The following is a 23,505-nucleotide window of genomic DNA, read 5'->3' on the forward strand; positions in this document are numbered from 1 at the left end:
TATGACAATCTGAACTAAGAGAGATGAAACAGTGGGATAGACGACAAGACAAATTTAATCAGATAGATCCTCCCAGCCATTGAGATGAATTTACCCTTCCAGTTGCCTAATTTGCTCTTTATTCTACTAACCACTTCGTCCCAAGACATTCCCCTCTTATGACACCCCCCTACGGGCATCCCCAAGTATTTGAAAGGAGTTTCCATCACATTTCAATTTAAAATAGTCGCTAAACGGAGAATCTCAATTTGATCTACCCCTATCCTGCCGATTCTATACACCCTGACTAAACCTTCAGTCGTTATAAGAAATAAGAACGGTGCAAGAGGGTCTCCTTCCTTCAAGCCTTTTTTCAGAATAAACTCCTTAGTAGGCCTCCCATTTACAAGAATTGACACCGACGTTTATTCTTAGCAAGCTTTAATCCAAGAGATCCACTTTTCGCAGAAACCAAGTCTGCCTAACATATAATAAATGAAATCCCACCTCACGGAGTCATAAGCCTTTTTGTAGTCCACCTTGAAGAAAACACAATTTTTCTTCTTCCTCTTCATCTCATCTAAGACTTCATTGGTCACTGGAACATCATCCATAAGCCCCCTTCCTTCAAGAAAAGAATATTGCTTAGCATCGATGACTTTGTTAATCACCTTTTTCAGCCTAATAGACAAAATCTTCAAGACGATTTTATACACGCACCCTACCAGCGAGATGAATCTGAAATCTCTAAATTGTTGCGAATTATTTGTCTTAGGGATAAAACAAATAAACGAAGCATTTGACCCCCTAGGCCACTTTATGTTGACCAGAAAATCTTTTACTGTTAAAACAAAATCATCCTTAAGGCACTCCCAGCAAAATTTAATGAAGCTAAAATTGAAACCGTCTGGACCACGGCTCTTCGAACTATCACAACTCCAAACTACATCCTTAACTTCCTCATCAAAAACAGCTACGACCAGCAACGCATTATCTTCATTAAAAATGGAGTTGAAACGAACATTGTCCAACCTAACTTGAGGCTCAGACATCCCATCAAATCTGGCTTTAAAGAACTCTTTGACCTTAGCCTTAATCTTCTCTTTATCACCGCACCACTGACTGCTCACTTCTACTTCGTTGATCTCGTTCCTCATTCTCATTCTCCTCCACTTCTGAGAAGAATGGAAGAATTTAGTATTTAGATTTTCTTGTTTTAATAAGTATGTACGTGTTTTTGTGTTTTTTTGACGCATAAGATTTGAACAAATTACGACTTTTTAAGTAATAATAAAAGGAAAAGAAACTGTTTATATTCAGACACATATTTAATCAACTTTCCTCCTTATAATTATGTGTAAAATTAAAAAGAAACTCTTAATATACAAATTTATCAATCAACTCAATGTTATATACTTTTATGATGTTTTCTTATTTGTCTTATTATGATGTTTTAAAGACTTAATAACATTTTATCCGTCAAATATTGAAATTCTGCGATTCTAGTATATTCCAAGTTTTAATTGTGTTAATCAAAATTTTCAATTATCTGATTGTGTAATTTGATCCCTTAGAAAATGTTTGTTTCAAAATTTTATTATTTGAAATTTTATTTTAGGGAAATTTTGAAAATTACTTGGTTAGATTTTAAAATTCTTAGAAATGTTTTGAAATTTTAAAATAGAGTTATTAAAATGAAATTTATTATAATCTCACTTTCTCGGAGCATCACCCAAGGATATTAACAAACAGGAGAGTAACATTCTCAAATTTTTATTCCTGGAATAGATTTTACCTTCATGAAACAAAAACACTCAAAAAGGTTCTCACATCGATAAGAAAAATCAACAGATAAAACAAAAAGATATTGGGAGTAAAAATAACAGAACTGGTGTTTTTTTTTTCTGAGATATTCAATACAGAAGTAAAGACAAATGAGTAAAATGATCCCCGTATGAAGATGAGATCAAGAAAGAACATGAACATGTAACGATCTTAGACTATAAAATAATTTCGACAGATAATGTTCATACACACGAACATGAAGATTGAAAAGTTGACGAAAGAAAAAGATGTATTAGGTTTAACTGCATGTTGGTTTAGTTTGGTTGCATAGAAGGTGCGACTCTCCCAGAAGTGGAATTGGCAGAACTGAGAAACTGAGAAACAATGGAGGCACAGGGTTGCGCCACCATGTTATTCCAAGCCTCATTGGCGTCGTGGCCACGTTTCTGAAACACAGGCGTGGCGCAAACGCGGTGGATCTTCCACCCCTCAACACTACGGAGCATGTGGATTCTCCCAAGTTGCTTGCATGCCAAGTGGCACGTGTTCCTCTTCACGTCCCTCACCGCCTCCTGCAGCAGCCGCATCCTCGTCTCGCCGCTCGCCGTCGCCTCCCGCCGGAAGTACGCGTGGAACTCGGAAACCCCAATGGCCTTCCTTATCCCACGAGCGTAATCGCCGTTGACGTTGAAAAACGGTCTCAACTCGTTCACCATTCCGCAACGGAGCATGTGGTCCACGCGCTGCGCCACGTAGGAATGGAGCACCGGCACGGACACGTCGACCCACAGAAAGCACCACTCGAACCGCGGCCCGAACCTCTCCACCAGCGCCTCCATGTACGAGTTGGATCCTCCCACCACTATCGGAACCTTGTCGCGGCGCGTGATGGACTCGATGGCGCGTGAGGCGACGTCGCAGAAGTCGGAGGCCGTGAACTCCGTGTCGGGGTTCTGTATCCCCAGCAGATGATGTGGGATCCCCCGCTGCTCCTCTTTGGTGGCCTTGTTCGTCACAATCTCAAGCCCTTCGTACACTTGCATTTTGTCAGAGTTTATGATTTCTGAGGGAAAACATGTTGCTAAGTCCACCGACAACCTCGTTTTCCCGCTCCCTGTTGCTCCCATCACCAACACCACCTTCTCTTTTGGCCTCATCATCTGGCTTTGTCCACTGGAAGGAACGTTTTTCAGAGGCTGTGTTGGTCTACACATCACTCTCGACATCGTCATGCTCATCGAATAAAAGGGTCAGAAATTAAACGAACTGAGAGTGAGAAAACTACCAGAATAACTAGTGTGTTTATATACTTTTATATATGCATATATATCACGTATGTTCAAAGTTTTTGAAAGGAACTTTAGTTGTGCAGTGTGTGAGATTGACAACAATGGTTTTGTTGGTATTTATAGGTAAAAGAAACGAAAGTATCACTCTCTGTATCGATTTGTTGAAGATTGTAAAACAAAGTCTAGGAATAATTATCAGTGAAGAAGAAAATATATAGTGGTCGTCACAAAATATTCCCATGGTTTTAAATCAGTGACGAGGTCTCGGGTCAATCCCATCTTCTCTTTTCAACTGCATGTTGCTATCAGGTCAGCGATTTTCAACCCTCGATATTATCACGTAAAAGTATTTATTTCTTGTTTTTGAAAAACAAAGAGAGAGGATTAGTTTGATTTTGTGGTGAGATGAAATGAAACAAAACATGTCTGGTGGGAAAAGTTTGTGTATGTGCTCTGAAGAGGAAGCTAGCTAATTAAGGTGTTTGCGAAACAACATGAGTGGACCGTGAGCACAAGGTTCTTTTTCTTTCTTTCTATGGTGGGGCTGTAGAAGTAGAGCATAAAATTGTGGTGATAAGATCTTGTTATTCGTTTCTTTTTTATCTACAAATTTTGTCTCTTATACACGTAGAGAAGTTTGAGCCTGGGTAGCATCTACCTCCTATCTCACAAGATCATACCAAGATAGCCTTAAAATATATGGCCTTTTACTCCATCACAACATAGATTCGATCAAAGACCAAATATTAAAATATTTAAATATTTTATAATATATATGTGAATGTAAAGTGGAATTAAACTTATAATTATTTTTTAATATATATAAATAACAACATAAATTTTAAAATATTTGCATTTTTATAAATCAGAAATACTTTTGCTTAGTACTTTATTCGGCCGATGTCAGAAGAAACCTGGCTAGCTAAAGTGATTTCAAGTAAAATTCAATTGTACGGATGGAATATTTATCTAAGGACATCATATTTTTTTATGGTACTTTAGCGACATTGATATCCATAGCTTTTTATTTGAATAAATTTTACTTTTTACTATATATAGTTTCATTTTATTAGGAACCGTGATCCAGTCAATTATTGAGCTACTTAATCACACATGCATTGAATTGTGTAGGAGAATGATACTTTGATATATACTAGTATTTTTTTTTTCAAACTCTATAACCAATAATATTATTATTTTATTTTAAATTATTTTTTATTAGTTGAATATAATATTTTATTATTAAAAGGATTTGTATGGAAGAAATTTGAGAAAAAGGTGTCCGAAACTTATATTTTCCAATTTAAACCCGGATAATTCAATTGATGTTGCTTATAAGTTGGATCAACCTGTTAACTGTAACTTTGACATGTCAAATATTTTAGTTTCCACTAGAACAACAAAACTATTTCTTTACTTCATTTATATGTTAAAAATATATTTGTATCCTATATGATGTTACATGGGGAGGAACACATATACATATTTTATATATGATTTATATATGAAACTTTGATTTTAATGATGAGTTTTGAGAGAAAAAATGGTTCAAATTAGAAGTTGTTCAATGATGTTTCTGTTGTCAGTTGAATTTTTAAAACATTGTTTTTTTATAATTATTTTTCTTTTTATTTCATCACTTGTGTTTCTCACTTCTCTTTATCTCTTAAAAGAAATGTGCAACTTTATTTATAACTATTAATGAATAGAATTATTTTTTTAATTGTTTTTAAGTTTATTAGTTTACCATTTTAAATTTATGAATATAACTCATCTTATTTATTTGATTATTTATTAAAATAATTATCTACCTATTAATAATAAATATTTTTTATTTACTTTATATATATATATATATATAACTTTTGATGTACGTGTATTTTGTGCAATTTTATTTTTAATCATAATTGTTAATATTTAATTCTCATAATTTTAAATTATTTTAAATTAAGTTTTTTATTTTAAAATGCATCTAATTAATAATTAATTCACTGTAAAAGTGAAAAATAATAAAGTAATTTCTCCTCATAATATGTTATTGCAATCTTTAACCAGGAAAACACATGAATTTGAAGTCCACATCTAATAGATTTTTTTTTATCAGCAATGAATAAATAAAATTAAAAGGGATCCTTAAGACACACCTCTAAAAGATTTTAATAGGACCATAAATTCAGAAGCTTCTGACAACAAACCAGATGTGTTAAAACAAAACTATAACAACACTAAAAATTATCCTACCACCACTCCTTTCTTGAAAACCAAAGGGATCATAGTCTAAGAGGTAGCTAAAAGAGAGAAAACAGCCATAAGAGGCATCAAACCCACCAATCCGGCAGAGAAAAACCAGAACTTAACATGCTTCAGCAAGTTATGAAAGTTGTGATGGCTTGCATTCACCAAATTTCATATCTGCAAGAGATAGATAATTGACGCATTTGTCATTATACTTTCATCATAAAGATATTGCAACTGAGGGGACAGAGAAGTTAGCTACTATGGGGTTGAACAACTATAGACTCCATTAAGGAAAACAGCTCAAGAACTGGATCTTCAGCCCGAACAAACCCAATGTAAGGATCCTTAAGGCAAATTTTACATCTCAAAGGCTAAAAGTGGCCAAATTCCTTTAACTTCACCAAACTCACCTCTAATAGATAATGCAATTATTTAGGATATATAAAGTAGTGATAAACATTAATTCTTGTCGAGTTAGATAATAGTGACTTGTGACCCAAGTTAGAGCATTAAGGTGATGGAAGAAGCAATATTGGAGTAAGAAGAAGATAGTGTATTATTTAGTGTTTCTTCTCCTTAGATATAATAGATATAAGTGTGGCTGAATTGTGATTCCTTAATAGAATTGTCGTCGGCGGTCATTAAGCCTATGTCGGAGAACCGTATCTAATGTGTTCTTATAGTGACATGAGTGCATTTGATTTTATAACAATAATTAATACATAACAAGATATATTTCTATAAATTATAAAGAGATCCTCATACATATATATATATATATTTCTCGTATTTTTAATATTTTTCTAAGATAATTTCATAATATTAACTTTTAAGAATTTCATCACTCTTATATATCATTTTCACATTAATTTTAGTTTAAACTTCTTTTTTTTTTTCAATACACCTTTTCACATATAGTATTATTGGGTTTGGGGTGACAATAATAAGAAAAGCGATATTTTTAATAAACTTAAAATAAACTCTAATATTATCTTAAAAAAAAAAGAAAGGTTTAACTCAATTGTAAAATATTGACTTATAAACTGAAAATTCTCTTCACTTAAAATAGAATTTAGACACTAACATATGTGATGTTGGGTTTTTCCTCTTAGAAATGCCTACATAAAAATGAAATGAAAACCCAAATATGCCTAGGAAGGAAATTAATTAACTATTTTAAGCACCAGTTTTTAATATACAAAACAATGACTGAATTGACTCATATTTCATGACTATACAAGGAATGATCCAATAAAAAAAACAATGGCCTTTGCAAACCTTTGTTCTGATGAAAGTAAGATGACAATTAGGCAAGTCATCAAAATGGGAAACATTACAGTTCTTAATGTTTGACCTTTTCTAAACTAATCCCGTTCCTTAAAAAACAGATTAACTCCACTGGATTAGGTTGCAATTAGTGTAGAATGCATGGTCAAGTAAGGAAGCTGAATTGCTTTAAAGGAATAAACGAAGTCCTAAATTACCTCTGCAGTTGCAAGTGTCTATTGATTACGTATAAGAAGTTACAGATATAGGTAACCAGCATGTATATGTATTTACACATGTGGTAACGTGGTAATGATACATTCACAATTTTATTTTTTTATACATCACATACAACTTTCAATACTATTATTTTAATATTTTTTTCATATAATTTAATTACAACTTTTTTTCTTTTTTTTTTTAAAGAGGGCTTCCTATGTGCAATGGAGATCAATACCTAACATTCATGACCATCTAATGACCCCACGCAAGTAAGTAATTACAAATTTATCTTTTATTATACATATTTATTTCTAAACTTATCATATCAATAATTATATATAACTCCAAGGGTTATCAAAACTATCATTTTCCTTACACATAAGAGTAACTTCCATAAATATTATAATAAACTAATGGAAACATAGACGCAGCCTGTGTACCCACATTTTCCTCTTTTATTCAACTTTCACATACAGAACTAATTTAACATACATACAGAACTAATTTTGGATAAGTCGAAATTGAAAGACAAAAGTTAACATGTAAAAGAAAAATGATCAATTAATTAAACAACCTATTTTGTTTTCTTTTTCTCTAGTTTAAGTCTCTCTTCTTCTTCAAGTTTTTCCTCTTCTTTCATTGAAAGTTTTGAGTGTAATGATGTTTACTTGAGGTTATTTTATTTTATATGTGAGATTTTATTGAAAAATTGGCGAGAGTATGCTCTCTCTTTCTTCTTGTTGTTACCTTAAAATAAAGAATTAAAGAAATAGTGAAAAAGTTAGTTTACATAAAAACTGTACATTAATATTAATTTAAAAATTAAAAATATTTTATTTTATTTTATTTTTAAGTAATTTATATTAAATGATAAAATACTTCATTGTATTAATAAAATGAGATATAATAAATAAGGATAGAATCAGACAAAAATTATGTACAGCAAAAAACGATTATAATGGATAATCCATTTATATATAGGTATAAATATTGAAGATCTCTCGTGCTTAAATATAAAGTTAAAATTAGTTATATAAGTGATTATAAATTTTATCTTTTAAATTTAGAATTAAGTTAGATTTAAAGTTTTAACATATTATCATAATTCTTCAAATTCTATCCTAATAAAAATTTATTGAAATTTGATTTATCGTAGTACTCTTATAGGCTGCTATCAAATTACTCGTGAATATTAAGTAACACACAAATTGCAAACCTCTTTAAGAAAAGACTTGGTTCATATATTTGCTTCTATATTGAGCATGTGAGGATGATTTTGGTATTGAATGAGACACAGTTAGTGGAACATGTTTTCTGTTTAGGGGAGATGCACTTGGCTTGCCAAGGAGAACACAAGTGCATCAATCGCTACCTTTTATGAAGTCCTTCGTGTAACATGTGCTTACAACAATCTATTTTGCTGTCCGCAAGACATACTCACATGTATATAATAACATTGTGTAAGACTCAAAGTGAAGATGTAGCATCTGTGTGGGTTGTGAAGTATTGCATGATGGCACCGAAATAGTTAAAATTGGGACCATAGCTTTCATGTTACATCACCATTCATGGTGTCCCACAATTGTTTCAAGATGACAACGTAATTCCAACTGATAGCAGTTTAGTATATCATAACAAAACAACGTGGTCTGCTATGACATTCTTTTTGACTCATTTTCTGACCTAACATATTCTGAATTTGACTCTGGTCTGTCACCGGAACAGGGGAAAAACAGAGGTTGTAGCACCGTTTGTCTTGAGATGAGGCCCATCTGAAAAAGGCAGGATTTGAAAACCAAGTACCAAATGTTAAGTACACTACACAACTCAATGTACTACAAAGCTTCTACTAATATTAGTTTGGTGGTTTTAGTTAGAAGTTTGTTTTGTTACAATATTTTTTTCATGATTACACGCTCACTACAGTATTTAGTAAAATAAGTGGGTGGAAATGTTATCTAATAATCCATTTTATAAGATTAACATAAAATTTAAACAAACTTTATAAGATCATATATTACAACTTATTTTAATAAGATTAGTTAACTAATAGAATCACTTCCTATCTATAATTAAATTTATAACAAATATTTAAATATAGAAAACTTTTTGTGTGAATGTATCTTTGCGTGTGTATATATGCAAATGCTTGGATGGAAGAGATATAGTTATCAGTTATTCCACTTTTTATTTTTAAATTAGATAAAGAGATAAAAATGTGTAGGCACATATTCTTTATATTCTAGATTATTAAAAGAAAACTTAGTATTTTTTTATTTTTTTTAAATATCAATATATCCATTACACACTTATAAAATATTAGAAAAATAAATAAATATAAAGTTTTAGTTTAAAAATATAGTTAAGGGTGTACTGGTAATCTAGTCTTATTGTCTCTTTTATGATTTGGTCTTCTATTATTTGGAGTCCGTGTGAGAGAATGTGATTCATGGAGTATGAGATATTTGATTCTTTCTTCCTGCAACTCTATTATGTTCTTTTAACTATTACAAAACATGAAAATATTATTTTATTTTTTTTATATCACCCTATATTTTAGATTATATAATCTGAAAAATAATTTTAAATTCAAAAATAGTTTACAAATAATATATTTAAAAAAAATATAATATTTCAGATTATATAATTTAAAAATCTGAATTTGAGAGTAATTTTTACATTATGTAATCCAGACAAGTATATGAAAAAAGACTTCTAAATTACATAATCTGAAAGCTAATTTCATATTAAAAAAGACTTTCAGATTATATAATTCGAAACTAATAATATATATATATATATATATATATATATAAAACCCTATATATTACATGATCCATAAGCTAATTACGAATTTGAAAAAAAATTGAAATATTATAGTTTAAAATATTACAAAATGACATTTTTGAAATACCAAAAATATTTATGAGGATGAGAGAATAACGTGCTGAATAAGCAGTCGAGATGTTTTAGGGAAAGAAGCCCACTACTTCCTATTATTAAACCAAACAAACCTTATGTTTATAACTGATGAAAGAGACCCACAATATGAAGATGACCTAATCATAAATCCTAAACTGTTCTGCCCTCATACATTAATAACTTTACTTTCACCTTAATTACTTCCCGGAAATATCATCATCTTTTTTTTGGAAGCTTAGTACAGATGCTCATCAATCTGACTTGGTTTTGGAGAAAGAACATTAGATATCTTCACGCAAATTAGGAACAAGTAAATGTCATTAAATACTATGTACTTCTCAGAGACATATAGAGTCTAATTATTATTTTTATTTTATTTTATTAAAAATAGCATATTGACTAAAAATAATAATATATATATATATAAATAATGTAAATCTCATTGATTTTATAAAATTGAGTTAAATTTAAAGTTTGGTATCAAAATCATTTATAAACTATCATAACGAGTATTTATGTTAGGTCTACCAGACCATCCTATATAGGCTCATACACGAGTTATGTTGAATTAGACTTAAAGTCAACTTTTTAATATATCTAATAATATATCTAACAATTTTAATACGATTTTAATTTAAAAAGAATAAATAAAGTATTTTTTTAAAATTCATAAATTTGTTGTATACTTTTTTATTATAATTATAAAAATAAAAAAAAACTTATATAATCAGAAATATTAGATTATATATGTATTATTAAAAAAAAATTATCATACCTTCATGTAAAAAACTTAAAGTTAACTTGTCTTTAAATAAATTTCAACTAAAGTATTTTTTTCAAAGATAATGATTAAGAAAGAGATGAAATATCTTAAATAAATTGTTTTTTTTTCTTCACTTTTTTGGATTTTTATTGATGAATTAGATTATTTTTATTATATATTTGAGTAACTTGATCTGATTTTGAATATTTGTTCATAGATGATTTTGAATACTTAAATCTTATTGTGAATTTATATATGATCTAATATACAAATAGTATGTTGAAGTCTCGGGGAGAATATGAGTTAGTGTTACATATGTTATAAGTTAGTATGGAAAATCATTATTTCCCCTAGGTTGAGGTCAAGTCTGAAAAATCCAGCCAGAACGAGAAGCAATAGGTACGTTTTGTGTATGTAAAGTTCAAAATGTTGCAATAAATAAAGAGAGAAGTTGCAAGCATGATTAAGAGCAGATGTACATGTTGTAAGAAGGAACTAACTAATGGGATTGGTAAGATTAGTGAGAGTGAGATTAGCACAGTTGGTACCCTGAAGCAACAGAGATGAGGTGAAACCAAATCTATTTGAGTCAACATCAAACTCAACTACATTATCCTCCAATTGATGCCCTCCAATCACAACCGCACTCCTCCTACGGCTCCCACCGTCCACGAAACCCAAACACCACACATCCACTCCTCCCTTTTCAATCCTCACCATCGAATTCCCCCCGAAAATTCTCCAAAACACTTCCTCGCTCTGCATCACCAGATCAACGGTTGGAACCGCGGGTCCCACTCTTGTCTCCGTCAGGTCTCCCGCAGGATAGCACACGCCAAAGGGCTCAACGCCCTCCGTCACCGTTAAATTAAAAGCGGAGGATTCGTTAACAAAAAACTGGACGAAGAGTTTGTAAATGGAACTTTCCAAAACGGTGTAGGGCTCCGCAGTGCTGATCTTGGTCCCACCGAAGCCGGTTTCATCAACGGTTAAGATGGAGCCGTTGATCGGAAGAGCCTTGCCGTTGATCTTTATGGAGGTGACGTTTATGAAATACTCATCGGAAGGTTGTGAGTTGTGGGTGACGACAGTGTCGGCGACGGGGTTCAGGATGAGGGGGGTGTAAGTGAGGTCAATTTTGGAAGAGAAGAAGGAAGAGATGGTGGTGGAGGCGAAGATAGCTGCGCCTGTGTTGGATGAAGAGGGCAAGCAGAGAGAGAAAGAATGAGGGGAACTCAATGCGGTGCTTATTTGGGCCGGGAGGGAGTAATTGGACCGGCCCAAAGCGGCTAGTCCGGCCACATTGGTAGCGAGGCCTTGGAGCAAATGAGCGCCGCCGCAGGAGAAGATGAAATCGGAAATGAGAACGAGTGGGCTCTGGGAGGAGGTGTCGTAGGAGGGAAGGGCGAGAGAGTCGATGAGGGCGGTGTCGAGAAGGGTGGTTCTTGTGAGGGGGTTTTCCGGGAAGAGGGCGCATGAGTCGTTGGAGCAGGCGTTGGAGGGGAAGGAGTCGCATAAGGAGGTGTTGCAGGGGATTTGGTGGGAGGAGGAGGAGGTGTAGGTGGAGTCGCAGAGGAGCCAGGTGAGGGAGGAACCGAGGTCGAGATGGAGTGGGGTGTGCTGGAGTGGGGTTTTGAGGAAGAGGGAGACTGTGAAGAGTTGGGAGGAGGGGTCTTTTGAGATTGGGGCTACCAAGGGGATTTGGAGTGTGGGTGTTAAAGACAACAAGAGGGAGATGCCCAAGAACCAGAACCAGAACCTTTTGCAGAGAGAAGGAAGAGGCATTTTTTGAAGATTCCGGGAGGGAGATAAAAGAAACTGGTTGGTGATGGACCGTTGAGGACATAAACCCATGTCAAATATTGTCGGTGCAGTGCAACTAATGTTCTATTTTCATACGCTGCATGCAGAAAGTACACGTGTAGAGTGTGGCATTAAACTACCTTAGCAATACGGATAAAGATGTATACATCTTTTTTTATTTAATAAAATTATAACTTCGTAAAAGATACAGCTCAGGAAAAAATAAATGAATGTGGAGCAAGTCTTTGTAATATCTCATATATTATGATGACCATATATCACTCCCTATCTACAAGTCTACTTGAAGCTGGGAAAGTAAGGCTGGATTACTCACGTCATGTCAACCCCAGTTAAAGACTTCAATTGCGGGCTTAAGATCTCAACAACAGCATCAGTATTGTATCACAAAAATGTGTTATCTGTAGCACATCTATCATGTGTCAAATATAATACAAGTTGCTTGAAAAAGTATGTACAAACTAATGAAATCTTGAGTTATTGTATCCTGTTAAAGCCGTTTCTGTTGAGCCTTTTTCCATTATGATCTTGTGATAAGCTGTAAATAAAGAAATAAAAATAAAGGAAATAATAGACAAAATTGATAATATACAACAGCGACCAAAGCAAAAATCTTGTTAGCAAAATAAAATCATAGAACCTAAGCTTCTTTCCTATGTTATGCTCGAGGCTGACAATGGCGCAGCACAAATACAATCTCTTGGAACAAAAAAAGTACAGCTTCTGGGCTGGTACTTCATTCCGAAGTCTTGCTTGCTCTTTCAGTAAAGATACCACATTCGGCATTCTTAGCTTTTATTATATAACTCACTTGCGCCTTGAAGAGACCATATGTTGATGAGCCTTGATATCCCTTTGTATTCTGTCTGCATACAAAGGTAGGCAAATTATCTCATTGATCTCATTCAATAAGACTTCTTCTGTGATGTTATCCTTTATGCTTCGCATTACCTGTATTAAAAAATTTACAAAAAACTGTTCAACAGGTCTTTCACATGAATTAGCTAAACAAAAAAATATAGACAACTAAAAAGAAGATTGCATAACAGAATTGAAAAGTGTAACAGGTATTATATAACCTTTCTATAGGTATTGATATCATTTGGAGTTGCTTTGTCTATTCTGGTCCGCATACAGACCCAATGACGCTCCCCGGAATCCCAGTAGCATTCAATGATCTTTCCGGAATAAGAAGAAATGTCTGATGCATCTGAAAATCATTGAGCTAAAAATTAAAATCAAATTATGGCTTCACCTCTCCAGATATTAAGTTAAGTAACAGGAGAATTATGTTATAGCCAGCATAGACGGATTCAATTGTAAAGGGGGTCTTGCCAATGGAATGAATATATTTCAATCGCATTTCAAATATGACCAAAATCGGGTAGTTCATGCAATTAGCTGTCATCTGGATAAATAGTAATGATGCCATTAATTACATTATGATCGTATAAAGTAATAATGATGGTCTACAAGTTGTACAACCTTTAAAAATAACATTCTCTTCCATTAACTTCTTCCTTCCACGTTCAAACAGAAAAAGCATAGGACGATCACCAGCTCCCACCTGTCAACAAAGGCATAGTCAACAAATTGTCATATTAGAAAAGAATATAACACCAAATAAACTAATATAAACTTTTAACTTGAGAAGAAGTACTTGTACAACCTCATAGAGGAAATCAACAGAGTTCATCTCAGGGTATTTCCACTTCAGAAGACCTTCATGTGTGCGAGGGACATATGGATCATCCCAACCCTGATAGAATCATCACTATTAACAATGAACAAGTAGATAAACCAAAAGCCTATATGCATATTTGTGATATGTTCTCAGCCAGTTAGTATTCTTTATAAACCAAAACTACATTAGTATTCAAATTTCTCAAAACCCGATATTGACTCATGCGACAAAACAACTGAGAAATTTAGACTGTTCCCTAGTACAGCATTTGTTCAGTACATCATCCTCAACCACCTGGTGTTTCCTACAAGACAAGTGTTCATCCAACTATCCTATACATCCAAGCTCAACTTGGGAGGTTCAGTCCTCTAGAGACACTAATTACTACCTGGAATACAAGACCGTCTGATGAATGCGATAGTTGTGGAATAAACTTATGTAGGAGCTTTGATACAGTAGATAGTAACCAAAAGCCCTTCCTTCTCACCTAAAACAAAAATACGAAAATATAAACATATAGCTTATCCCACTGGAAAATGTTTCTGAAAATAGAAGACTAAAATAATCATTATACATACACTAAATGGTTCCAAGTCATATCTATAATAAGGATTTGTATTCTTTGAAAGGCCCTCTCGTTCCATGTTACGAGGCTCAATTACTTCTTTCTCCAGCAATTTCCACCTTTCATAAAACGGCAGCTGCATGTATTAGACCAAATGGGCATGTCAAAAGTCAGCCAAGCACAAAATACAATCCAAGGACTTACAGGGTTCCGGGTGGACGTAATCTAGTATATATAGTATGTCCTTTTTTAAGGTTTTACCAACTTTCCAAATACTCTCATTGGAATGCATTGCATATTACACATTAGCAGCCAGACTTCATTGGAAGTTAGAAACCCACTCCCAGAAATATTAAAAAGTATCTGATATTTAATTGTATCAGTAGTAGTTAATTACAAGTTAATAAACAAAACACTGCTTCTCTGATTATGATGATGATGATTTAAATTATTTCACTAATTGCATTGTCTAGCCGGATCCAAAAGAAATAAGGATTACTTATGATCCAGGATTTTCAAACTTACTAAGAAAAGGACCCCCAATTCAGAGGCAGTTTCAAATCCAACTAGAAGCTTACATGTGCTTATTTTACTGCATGATTGTTTGGAGATACTTTAGTTAACTGAAATACAAATACCTTGTTAGGAATACATTTGGTTTTAGTTGACCCCAAAATATAACAACTCAATAATAGGAGTAAGACCATCATTTAAATTTCTTTATTTTATATAATATAATAGGAGTAAGACAAACCATGAAAGAAGTCAATAATATCTCAACACTGTAGTTGTCAATAAATGTGTACCTCTGTCAAAGAGACCTTATTGATTGCCATCAAATCATAAATGAGGTATCTTCTCTCTTGCTTATGTGTGTGTGGATCCTTGTCAATAATCATCTCCCCATCAAGTAATGTGTAGTGGTGATTCCTCTCAGGTGTACCCTTGAAAAGATTATAATCGAAAACAATTGAGTTATCATTTAGATAAATCTAAAACAAAATTTATAAAAGACAAGACACAGCTTCCAAATACCCGAGACAGATAAAACTCACTTGATAACAAAGTAAATTGAATAAACATACATACCCCATTTGAATATCTGCAAGGAAATCGCATATTGATCCTTTGGAAAATAAATTTTCTGTCGATCAAATAACATCCATCACAAGTAATCAGCATCATATATCGTGTCCCATCAGCTTTCCATGTGGCATAGTAATATCGTTGTCTCAAGAGTTGCAGATTGTCCCTGCAAAAGTAGAAAACAATGATCTAAAGTAAGTTGTTAAAACCAACGAAGATAATAAACAAAGATGAAGACTTAGATTTACAATCAAGTTTTAAAATTAATCTCCTCGCTCAAACTCAACTGCATCAAATGAATATTTTGTTCAGTTTTCATAAAAACTGAAAAAGAATAGAATTAAGAAATGTCTTTTGATCACAGAACATCCATTAACTTAATAGCCAAATTTGTTTGTTAGGCTAAACATCAATTTGAAGTTAATTGTAGCATTTTTTATCGGTAGGAATTAAACACATGTCAAGGAGTTTATAACAACTTAGTCAGATCCCTTTGACAATTTGTTTGTAGAGTATTTTGTAAATACAAAATAATATTAAAATAAAATCTTAAAATATTCATAAAAAATTTAAAAATTAACTTTTTTAATCTAACTCAACTTCACAAAATCAACCTATAAGATAAGATTTGCACTTACTTATATACAATAATTGAACTATATCTTTAGTCGATGTGGGACTAACAAAAACAAAAAAGAATGTCTATGTAAATGCAAGGATCAAAAATTTGTTTAGTTGACAGAAGTTAAATTATAATATATACAGGGTGGAAATCTGGAATTTGAACTTCCAACATGTTTGGAAATTAGTCACAGGTTTTGACAAATAATCCATCCCAAAATTAAACCAATAGAAAGTATGAAATCATGACTTCTTTATTGACATCTCTGTATAATATATCACAAAGATCCTGTTATGTTGCTCTTAGTTATTCTTCTTCTCCATCAGCTCTAATAAAAAATAGAAAGGGTTTTTTTAATTTAGTGAAATAAATGTCAGCCAATTTGAAAATTTCTGAAAAAAAAGGTATGTTAAAACAAAATTTACGAAAAGCACAAGATGCTCCTTTCAATGAATAATGCATATATCCAATTAAACAATTGAAAGGCAAGTAACGGTAGAGAACACATACTTTAGGTAGTTATTCCTAAGACCTAGTAGTTTTTAATGTCCATCTCAGTGAACAGCCAAGTCCATTCTAAAGTTATGTATAACTCAATGTAACAAAAACCAAAATAATCAAATGTATTAAGATTGGACCTGTTCAGAGAAACAGGGTGTGATCCAGGAAACTGCGATCGTCCTCTTCCCTAAAAAGAGATAATAAAGCAAAAATAATGCAATTAATTAATGGAATAAGTGTATTCACGAGAAACTAATGTTTCCGAATAAAAAAATTATTTGGCTTCAATGTTCTCTTGGAATTTTATTGAGATGCATCAAATACAACCCATTGCTCTAGATAGCATAACTTTATTTGTGTAAAATTAATAGTTATATTGACTTTAAGGTGGAGATGACAGAGAGAAATAGAAAGACAGGGAAGTATTGCTTAAGTGAAACTTATTTCCTATACATTACAGTACTTATATTATATACATTTAGACTCTTCATACTAATATTTTGTAGGAAAAGACTGAATGGGTGCTACTTCCAAAACACTAATTCCTATGAAAATTAAATCATACATGTGATGCACGATTTTTTTTAACATATTATACCAAAAAAAAAAGCATTCTTGATTATATGATTATATCTCAACTACGATGAGTTTAAATCATTTTCAATAAAATATATAAATTCAACAAAAAAAAGCCAATTCAGAAAACCCACCCCTGTGCCCAACTTGAGCAGTTGATAACAAACTTCTTGCATCGCTCGCAGCTGGTTTGGAGGAATTGGATCTCCCAAAATATCATCATTTGTCAATACTTCATTTCTGACAATATTCTCCTACAAGATCGAACCAAACATAAGGATAGTCCACATAAATATATAACTCCCAGAAATAAATTGTAAACAGAATTAAGGTTCGTAAAAACAGGTCATATTTTCTATTTCAACAGAGCAGAGACATGAGAAAAAAATGGAATTGTAGAAGGAAAACAATTCAATATTAAAGTGGCTACATATTGATCTCAGTCACTTTCTAAAAACTTCTGTTATCAGTGTATACATCTAAGTCTCGACAAAGAAAATAGAAAGATGCAAAAGGTGAAGCCAATTCTATTTTCAGGCCATACCAGATATTTTTCAACAAAAATAAAACATAATTAAATGGAAGACTCGTGCTCGTAAAAACTTGTTGGAAGTAAGTTACACTTCAAGCATCCATCCAAGTAAGGAGTTCCTTCAACCCAGTGGAAGCACAACAAATCATATAACTAAGAAGCTATGTAAACCAGGTCAACAAGGTGGACATACTTGTGCTGGAATGTGTCCATAATTTTCCACAGCTGGGACAGTTGTGCTACCATAGTCAGGATCAGAAGTTCTCTTCCATTCAGGAGTTTGAGGACAAACAAGATCTTCAGGCTTCTTTTCATGATAAAACATGTACAGGGCGTCAATATAGTCCTGTTTGTAAATTCCTGGGTGACGTGCCAAAGCAAATTTATTTATCGCCTGGAAGATAACAAGCACAAAATTGTATAACACATTAATTACTCAATTCATGCAGGTATTGAAAACAAACCAATGAATTGTCCAATAAATTTACTCACCTCAGTAACAGATATAGATTCCGTACGCACAAGAAAGTGAACAATCATATAACCTGTGCGATTATGCCCATGGGTGCAATGTACAAGTATATATTTCTTTTCATTTGTTCTTTGGGAGCAAAAATCTTGAACCTAAAATGAATATCTAACAAGTATAAATCATAAAACCTCAAGTAAGATATCAAGCACTGTACCACCATTGTTAGGAACACTAACAAGAAGACAATACTTGACTATCAAATTGTGAGCACTAATCAAAAGAATCAGTAAAAGTAATGCTCGTAAGTTCTAACAGTGAACACTATCAACACTGAAAAAAGGAGCTACCTCATCACAGAATTGTTTTACAGATTCATCATCAGGTACAGCATCTCTTCCTTTGCATCTTATCTGCACAAGCAAATAGAAAATCTAAAGTCAATTGCAATTAACATTTCATAAACAATAGGATGAAAAGATATTGTTACCTTGACATGACCAATTCCTTCTTTAGTCCAATCTGATAGAGGATAATAACGAGTAGTATTTGTCAGATCAATCACTAAACCAAGCTGCAAAAAACATAAAGTCAAGCACTATGAAGCTGGTTGCAACACATTCTACACAACACTACAAAGAAAACAAGTATTCGTTCATGGAACACAATGTAAAATCACTATAATGAAACATACTCCCTTTTTTTAAGGATACTCTTAAATTGCTTGAAATTGTTTTTTATTCACGCAATATTTGGTACAGCTATCTAGGTAACAGATAGAACATGTAAAAGACCCCACAATGTTTCAAATTCTTCTCTTTCTGTGATTACTAATCTTTCTGTGTACAAAATATAAATACTACTATTCAAATTCTTCTTGTTTCTACCTCTTTCTCCTTAAATCCTAAACCTTAATCTAAGTTGTCTTATGTCAATTTACACCAAATTCATGTAAAGGACATTGCATTGTGACATATATATGTGAACAATAGAAAGTTCCTTTAAATGTTGCGAAGCAATAAAACGAAAAATTGTTTAACATGTTAAAATAAAAAGTTCAGTCAAAAAAAGATGATAAAAAGTCATATCAAACGATTCAAACAAATCCATCCCATGACTTCTCTATTTATATTGGCAACTTGCGCACATCAATACTATTGTCTCCCTTGATGTACTTAAATACATACATATTTCCAAAGTAGAAGATATTAATCAAAGGAAAATGTTTATTAATGTGCATTTGATGTACTTACTTCCCGACCTAAGACTCTTTGTTGATGAATCGCTTGTTTAGGAGTATATGTTTCCCGTGGAATGTAATTATTGAAAGATTTACCAAGTGGAACCTTTGAAGGGATTATGCGTCCTAATTCTTGTCCATGTGCTGGGCAGTCAAGCCAACCTGTAATATACAATCAACTAAAAATCAAAATCTATAAAAGAAAATAGAGCACAACATCATAGACTAATGTTATTACTAGAATGAAGAGCACTAAAAAGGTGTCCAACTTTGTTAATAAAATTGTAGCTTGGTGTAATAAGTGGAAATTGGCATGACCGCTAATTCTGCTAAGGATTGATGGGTTAGGAAGTTACATGTGATTAAAAGTTACATATAGGACCTTGATATATGGAAATGGGATATCCATTAATAAAGGTGAGGAAGAGAGTAAGATTGATATCCAACTAAATCTTTAACAGTGCTATTGGTCAGTCAAAACCAATGGAGACAACAAACAAAGGTTTGTAATGAGGGACTCAAGAAGTTGTTGGAGACTTCGCAACAAGATAACAAGTTGATTGAACGACCACAACAAAGAAATAGCAAGATTGTGGAGCATGCTCAAATTCCATTTCCCAATGGCTATAATTATTGTGAGTGGTGTGCCAAAATTGAACAATTCTTTTATCATGAAATGACTCTGAACTATCAGTGTGGTAAACTTTTGCTTTTGTCTATGGAGGGTAAGGCATTCATGTGGCAATGACATTACTAGATTGAGTGGCAAGCTGGACATAGCCAAACTAAAAAGAAAGGGTGGCAATAGATCTTGCAAGATGTGGCAAGTCATTTTGATGCAAGCAATTGCGATGATCCAATTGCGAAATTATCTAAACTGGAAGAACAAGGTTCTTTACTAGATCAGCTTGAGCATTTTGATAAACTATTAGCTCGAGTTGATGTGATGCGACTGAAGAAATGGGTGAGTTTCTTTAGGGAGGTTTACACACTTCCTTGGAAAAGTCTTTGAGGATTCATAACCCTATGAACACAAGATGCAATGAGATTAGCACGCTTGCAGGATGATATACTTCAAGAATTGGAAAAGAAAATTTCTAGCACCAAACAATCTTACATAGCTTGCCAAAAAAGAAATACAAGAAACTAGTCCTTCTCAAACCAGATTCAAAGATCCACTCTTATTACCCATGTTCAACATCATCAATCGGTTGTCTTCGGGATCAAGTTCAATGACAAATTTGAAGGTCTATAATCTAATTAATGCAAATAAGAAAGAAATGAATGAAAAAATTGCAAAAGGCCTATGTCTATTTTGTGATGAGCAATGGGATAGATGTCACAGGCACAAGTGCAAGCTACGGGGTAAGCTTTGTGCCAATTTTTGGTTCACAAGGTGGCGTGGAGGTGGACGGTTGAACTAGATTCAGGTGAGGTGCAAGCAACTTAGGCAATTGGGAAGAAGTTGTTCACGAAGAGGATGTGCATATATCTCTCCATGCATTAAAGGGCATACTAGGAAGACAGACATTGCAGTAGGGAGGCACAATCTAAAAATAGGAGGTACATGTAGACATATTATACCAAAGGTTAAAAAAAAGGAATGAAGTTGTCACTGAACTTCCAGTCCATGGAATCATACGAGCCCAGAGGATGCTATTTGGCATGAGTTTTTCCAATTGAAAAAGCAATTTCCAAATGTAAAATGGCAAGAAGTATGGAGCAAAGGTCCTTAGGTGCAAGGCCTTCACAAGATGGGGACAATGTAATAAGTAGAAATAGGCATGACCATTCATTTTGTTAAGGATTGATGGGTTAGGTAGTTAGTTGTGATTAAAAGTTATATATAGGACCTTAATGTATGGAAATGGGATATCCATTAATAAAATTGTTGAGGAATTTTTTAATTCCCTGAGTGAGATCTTGGTGAGATCTCTCTATGTAGTTTCGTGTGGTAGTGTTTTTTCTCAGTAGAGATGAGGAAAAGAGTAAGATCGATATCCAACTCAATCCTCAACACCTAGACCCAATTATGACAAAAGAACATATTAGAAAACCATTTATACATAATCTATTAATAAGACACAAAAAATGGCAAATCAGTTAAAGAAAAAGGTCTTCTTCATGCAATGGTGACATGTAATATTAGTGAGTTCAAACTATGTAGTCAACTTCAATTTTTCAATAAGACTAATGATTAGCCAAAAGATAAAAGATGAGTCTCTAATAAAGGCCATGAAATATGCCTGTATATCACAACACCTACTACTTATAATTAAATCTTTCACAAAAGTATCTTTCTCGTATTGCACAAGTGTGACATTTAACATACACAACCATCTTCCATATAGGCCCACATTTGGTATTACTTTCTGGAGGAATATAATTGTTCTCCCTTATTCAAAAATCTCTTTCATAGAGCCATTATGAAGAAAAACCAAAAACCGATTATCTCACTATAATAAGTTGAACCAAAACACGATAACTCTAGATAGTGCAGGGAAAAAGTAACCCTCCAATGCCAAAGGTAACTTATAGCTTCATTTATTTACAGCGACTCCATAATTTATATAGTTAAGTTCCTAATAGCAAAATAGAAAATACAGTAGAATGAGATCAGAGTAGCGAGCAACATCTTCACAACGTAATAGACTATAATTGACAACCAAATTCGTCTGTATTGTGTATAAGATAAATAAATACAACAACCCACCATCAGGAAGCATGTTCCTATCATAAGGTCTAGAATTCATATTGTAAGGTCCCCGTTCATGCCCTCGATCCATGTATGGGGGCTTTCTTTTCAAACCTCTACGTGTATCCTCATTATTCTGTTGCATGAAGAACTCAATAAGAAATAGAATGGGAGATATCTGAACAAAAAATCGACAAAAGATAAACAATTCCACAATAATCTAAGAAAATGCAGAACATAAAATTGCAAGTAGTAGAATCAGTTCAACAAGTACAGCTGAAGAGCAATTGCAGCAGTTCCACACACACGTAGATACCAGAACAACCAAAAGGTCGTTTTGCAGGCAGTTTTGCACCGTGAAATTCATTGGCACAAGACAAAACAGCAAAACGCCACCCTAAAATATTTTCATAGGTACCATAATACTTTAAGACAGACTCTCACAAAGGAAAATCCTCAAAAAGCATGATAAAGGTGGATACAGTTATTCACGCGTCACTGGATTTGGAAAACTACTTATATTAAATTATGAAAACCTGACGTCAGATGATGCATTACATCTACCGGTGGTAATTCACGAACAAAACAAAAAGAAAACAGAGAGAAAACACTGTGTTTTGGATTCTCGAAAATAAAGAACGACGTTAAGCAGAGAAGAAATAAGTTGAATTGTACAGGAGAGTTGGTTTTTGGTCCTAGTCATAATCTTGGTGCTAGGTAAACCTAGATTAAGTGGCGAGTAACGAAAGAAAGGAAAAAAGTGAAGTAGAAACAAAAAAAACATTTGCAGATAGTAAGATTAAGGTTGCGGGAAGGATGAATCGAATCTACCATGTGATAGCTCATGGGGGTAACAGATTGATAAGAGTAGGAGAGTGAGGTGAGAGAGAATGTGGTTAGGGTTTTTGATGGATGAAGAAGTGGAGAATTGATCGTGGAAGGAGAAGAATTTAAAGATCTGTTGTGGTGTGCGCCACCATACATATCCGGTCTTCGCTCCGTAGTGAACCGACAAAACCACCCCTTTTATCCCTCTTTTTCTTGTTTTTTTTTTCACTTTATTTATTTACACTCACCTCTCCACTTTTCTTTTCAAATTTCATCACATACCTCTCTATTTTTTAAATTTAAACAAAACAACAACTAAAATAATTTAGGGTTATTATGATTGGATTTTTCAAAATCAAGCCTACGTCCACTTCAAATCAAGATAGGTTTAATTTAAAATTCAAATTTATTTTAGTTAGGTT

At 33.2% G+C, this 23,505-nt stretch overlaps 3 protein-coding genes across 7 annotated transcripts; all 3 read right to left on the reverse strand.

The window, feature by feature from the left end:
• Window positions 1–1,852: 1,852 nt before the first annotated feature.
• On the reverse strand, window positions 1,853–3,446 carry LOC137814198 (adenylate isopentenyltransferase 3, chloroplastic). The gene has a single exon (XM_068616791.2). The coding sequence runs from the start codon at window positions 3,000–3,002 to the stop codon at window positions 2,079–2,081; it is 924 nt and encodes a 307-aa protein (XP_068472892.1). The 5' UTR covers window positions 3,003–3,446; the 3' UTR covers window positions 1,853–2,078.
• A 7,433-nt stretch (window positions 3,447–10,879) lies between these two features.
• On the reverse strand, window positions 10,880–12,468 carry LOC137814201 (putative aspartic proteinase GIP1). The gene has a single exon (XM_068616794.2). It carries the CDS (start codon window positions 12,316–12,318, stop codon window positions 10,960–10,962), a length of 1,359 nt encoding a protein of 452 aa, XP_068472895.1. The 5' UTR covers window positions 12,319–12,468; the 3' UTR covers window positions 10,880–10,959.
• A 134-nt stretch (window positions 12,469–12,602) lies between these two features.
• LOC137814200 (uncharacterized) lies at window positions 12,603–23,355 on the reverse strand. Of its 5 annotated transcripts, XR_011081613.2 has the most exons (18): window positions 23,087–23,348; window positions 22,274–22,391; window positions 19,574–19,722; window positions 18,811–18,894; window positions 18,671–18,733; window positions 18,344–18,475; window positions 18,045–18,245; window positions 17,454–17,573; window positions 16,881–16,930; window positions 15,624–15,786; window positions 15,341–15,478; window positions 14,548–14,670; window positions 14,358–14,456; window positions 13,955–14,044; window positions 13,771–13,852; window positions 13,365–13,495; window positions 12,926–13,236; window positions 12,603–12,823 (listed from the first exon to the last, which is right to left on the reverse strand). XR_011081613.2 is itself a non-coding variant. In XM_068616793.2 (17 exons), exons 1-17 carry the CDS (start codon window positions 23,237–23,239, stop codon window positions 13,093–13,095), a joined length of 2,040 nt encoding a protein of 679 aa, XP_068472894.1. In that variant the 5' UTR covers window positions 23,240–23,355; the 3' UTR covers window positions 12,831–13,092. The 5 variants fall into 5 exon arrangements, 3 of the variants coding, with proteins under 3 accessions (XP_068472894.1, XP_090159146.1, XP_090159141.1); XR_016521314.1 differs by lacking the exon at window positions 12,603–12,823 and having other exon boundaries at window positions 12,831–13,236; window positions 14,548–14,653; window positions 23,087–23,274; XM_068616793.2 differs by lacking the exon at window positions 12,603–12,823 and having other exon boundaries at window positions 12,831–13,236; window positions 23,087–23,355.
• Between the last annotated feature and the right edge of the window lie 150 nt (window positions 23,356–23,505).

This window comes from Phaseolus vulgaris, chromosome 1 (genome assembly GCF_051622355.1).
Source record: "Phaseolus vulgaris cultivar YP4 chromosome 1, ASM5162235v1, whole genome shotgun sequence".
Classification (NCBI taxonomy): Eukaryota; Viridiplantae; Streptophyta; class Magnoliopsida; order Fabales; family Fabaceae; genus Phaseolus; species Phaseolus vulgaris.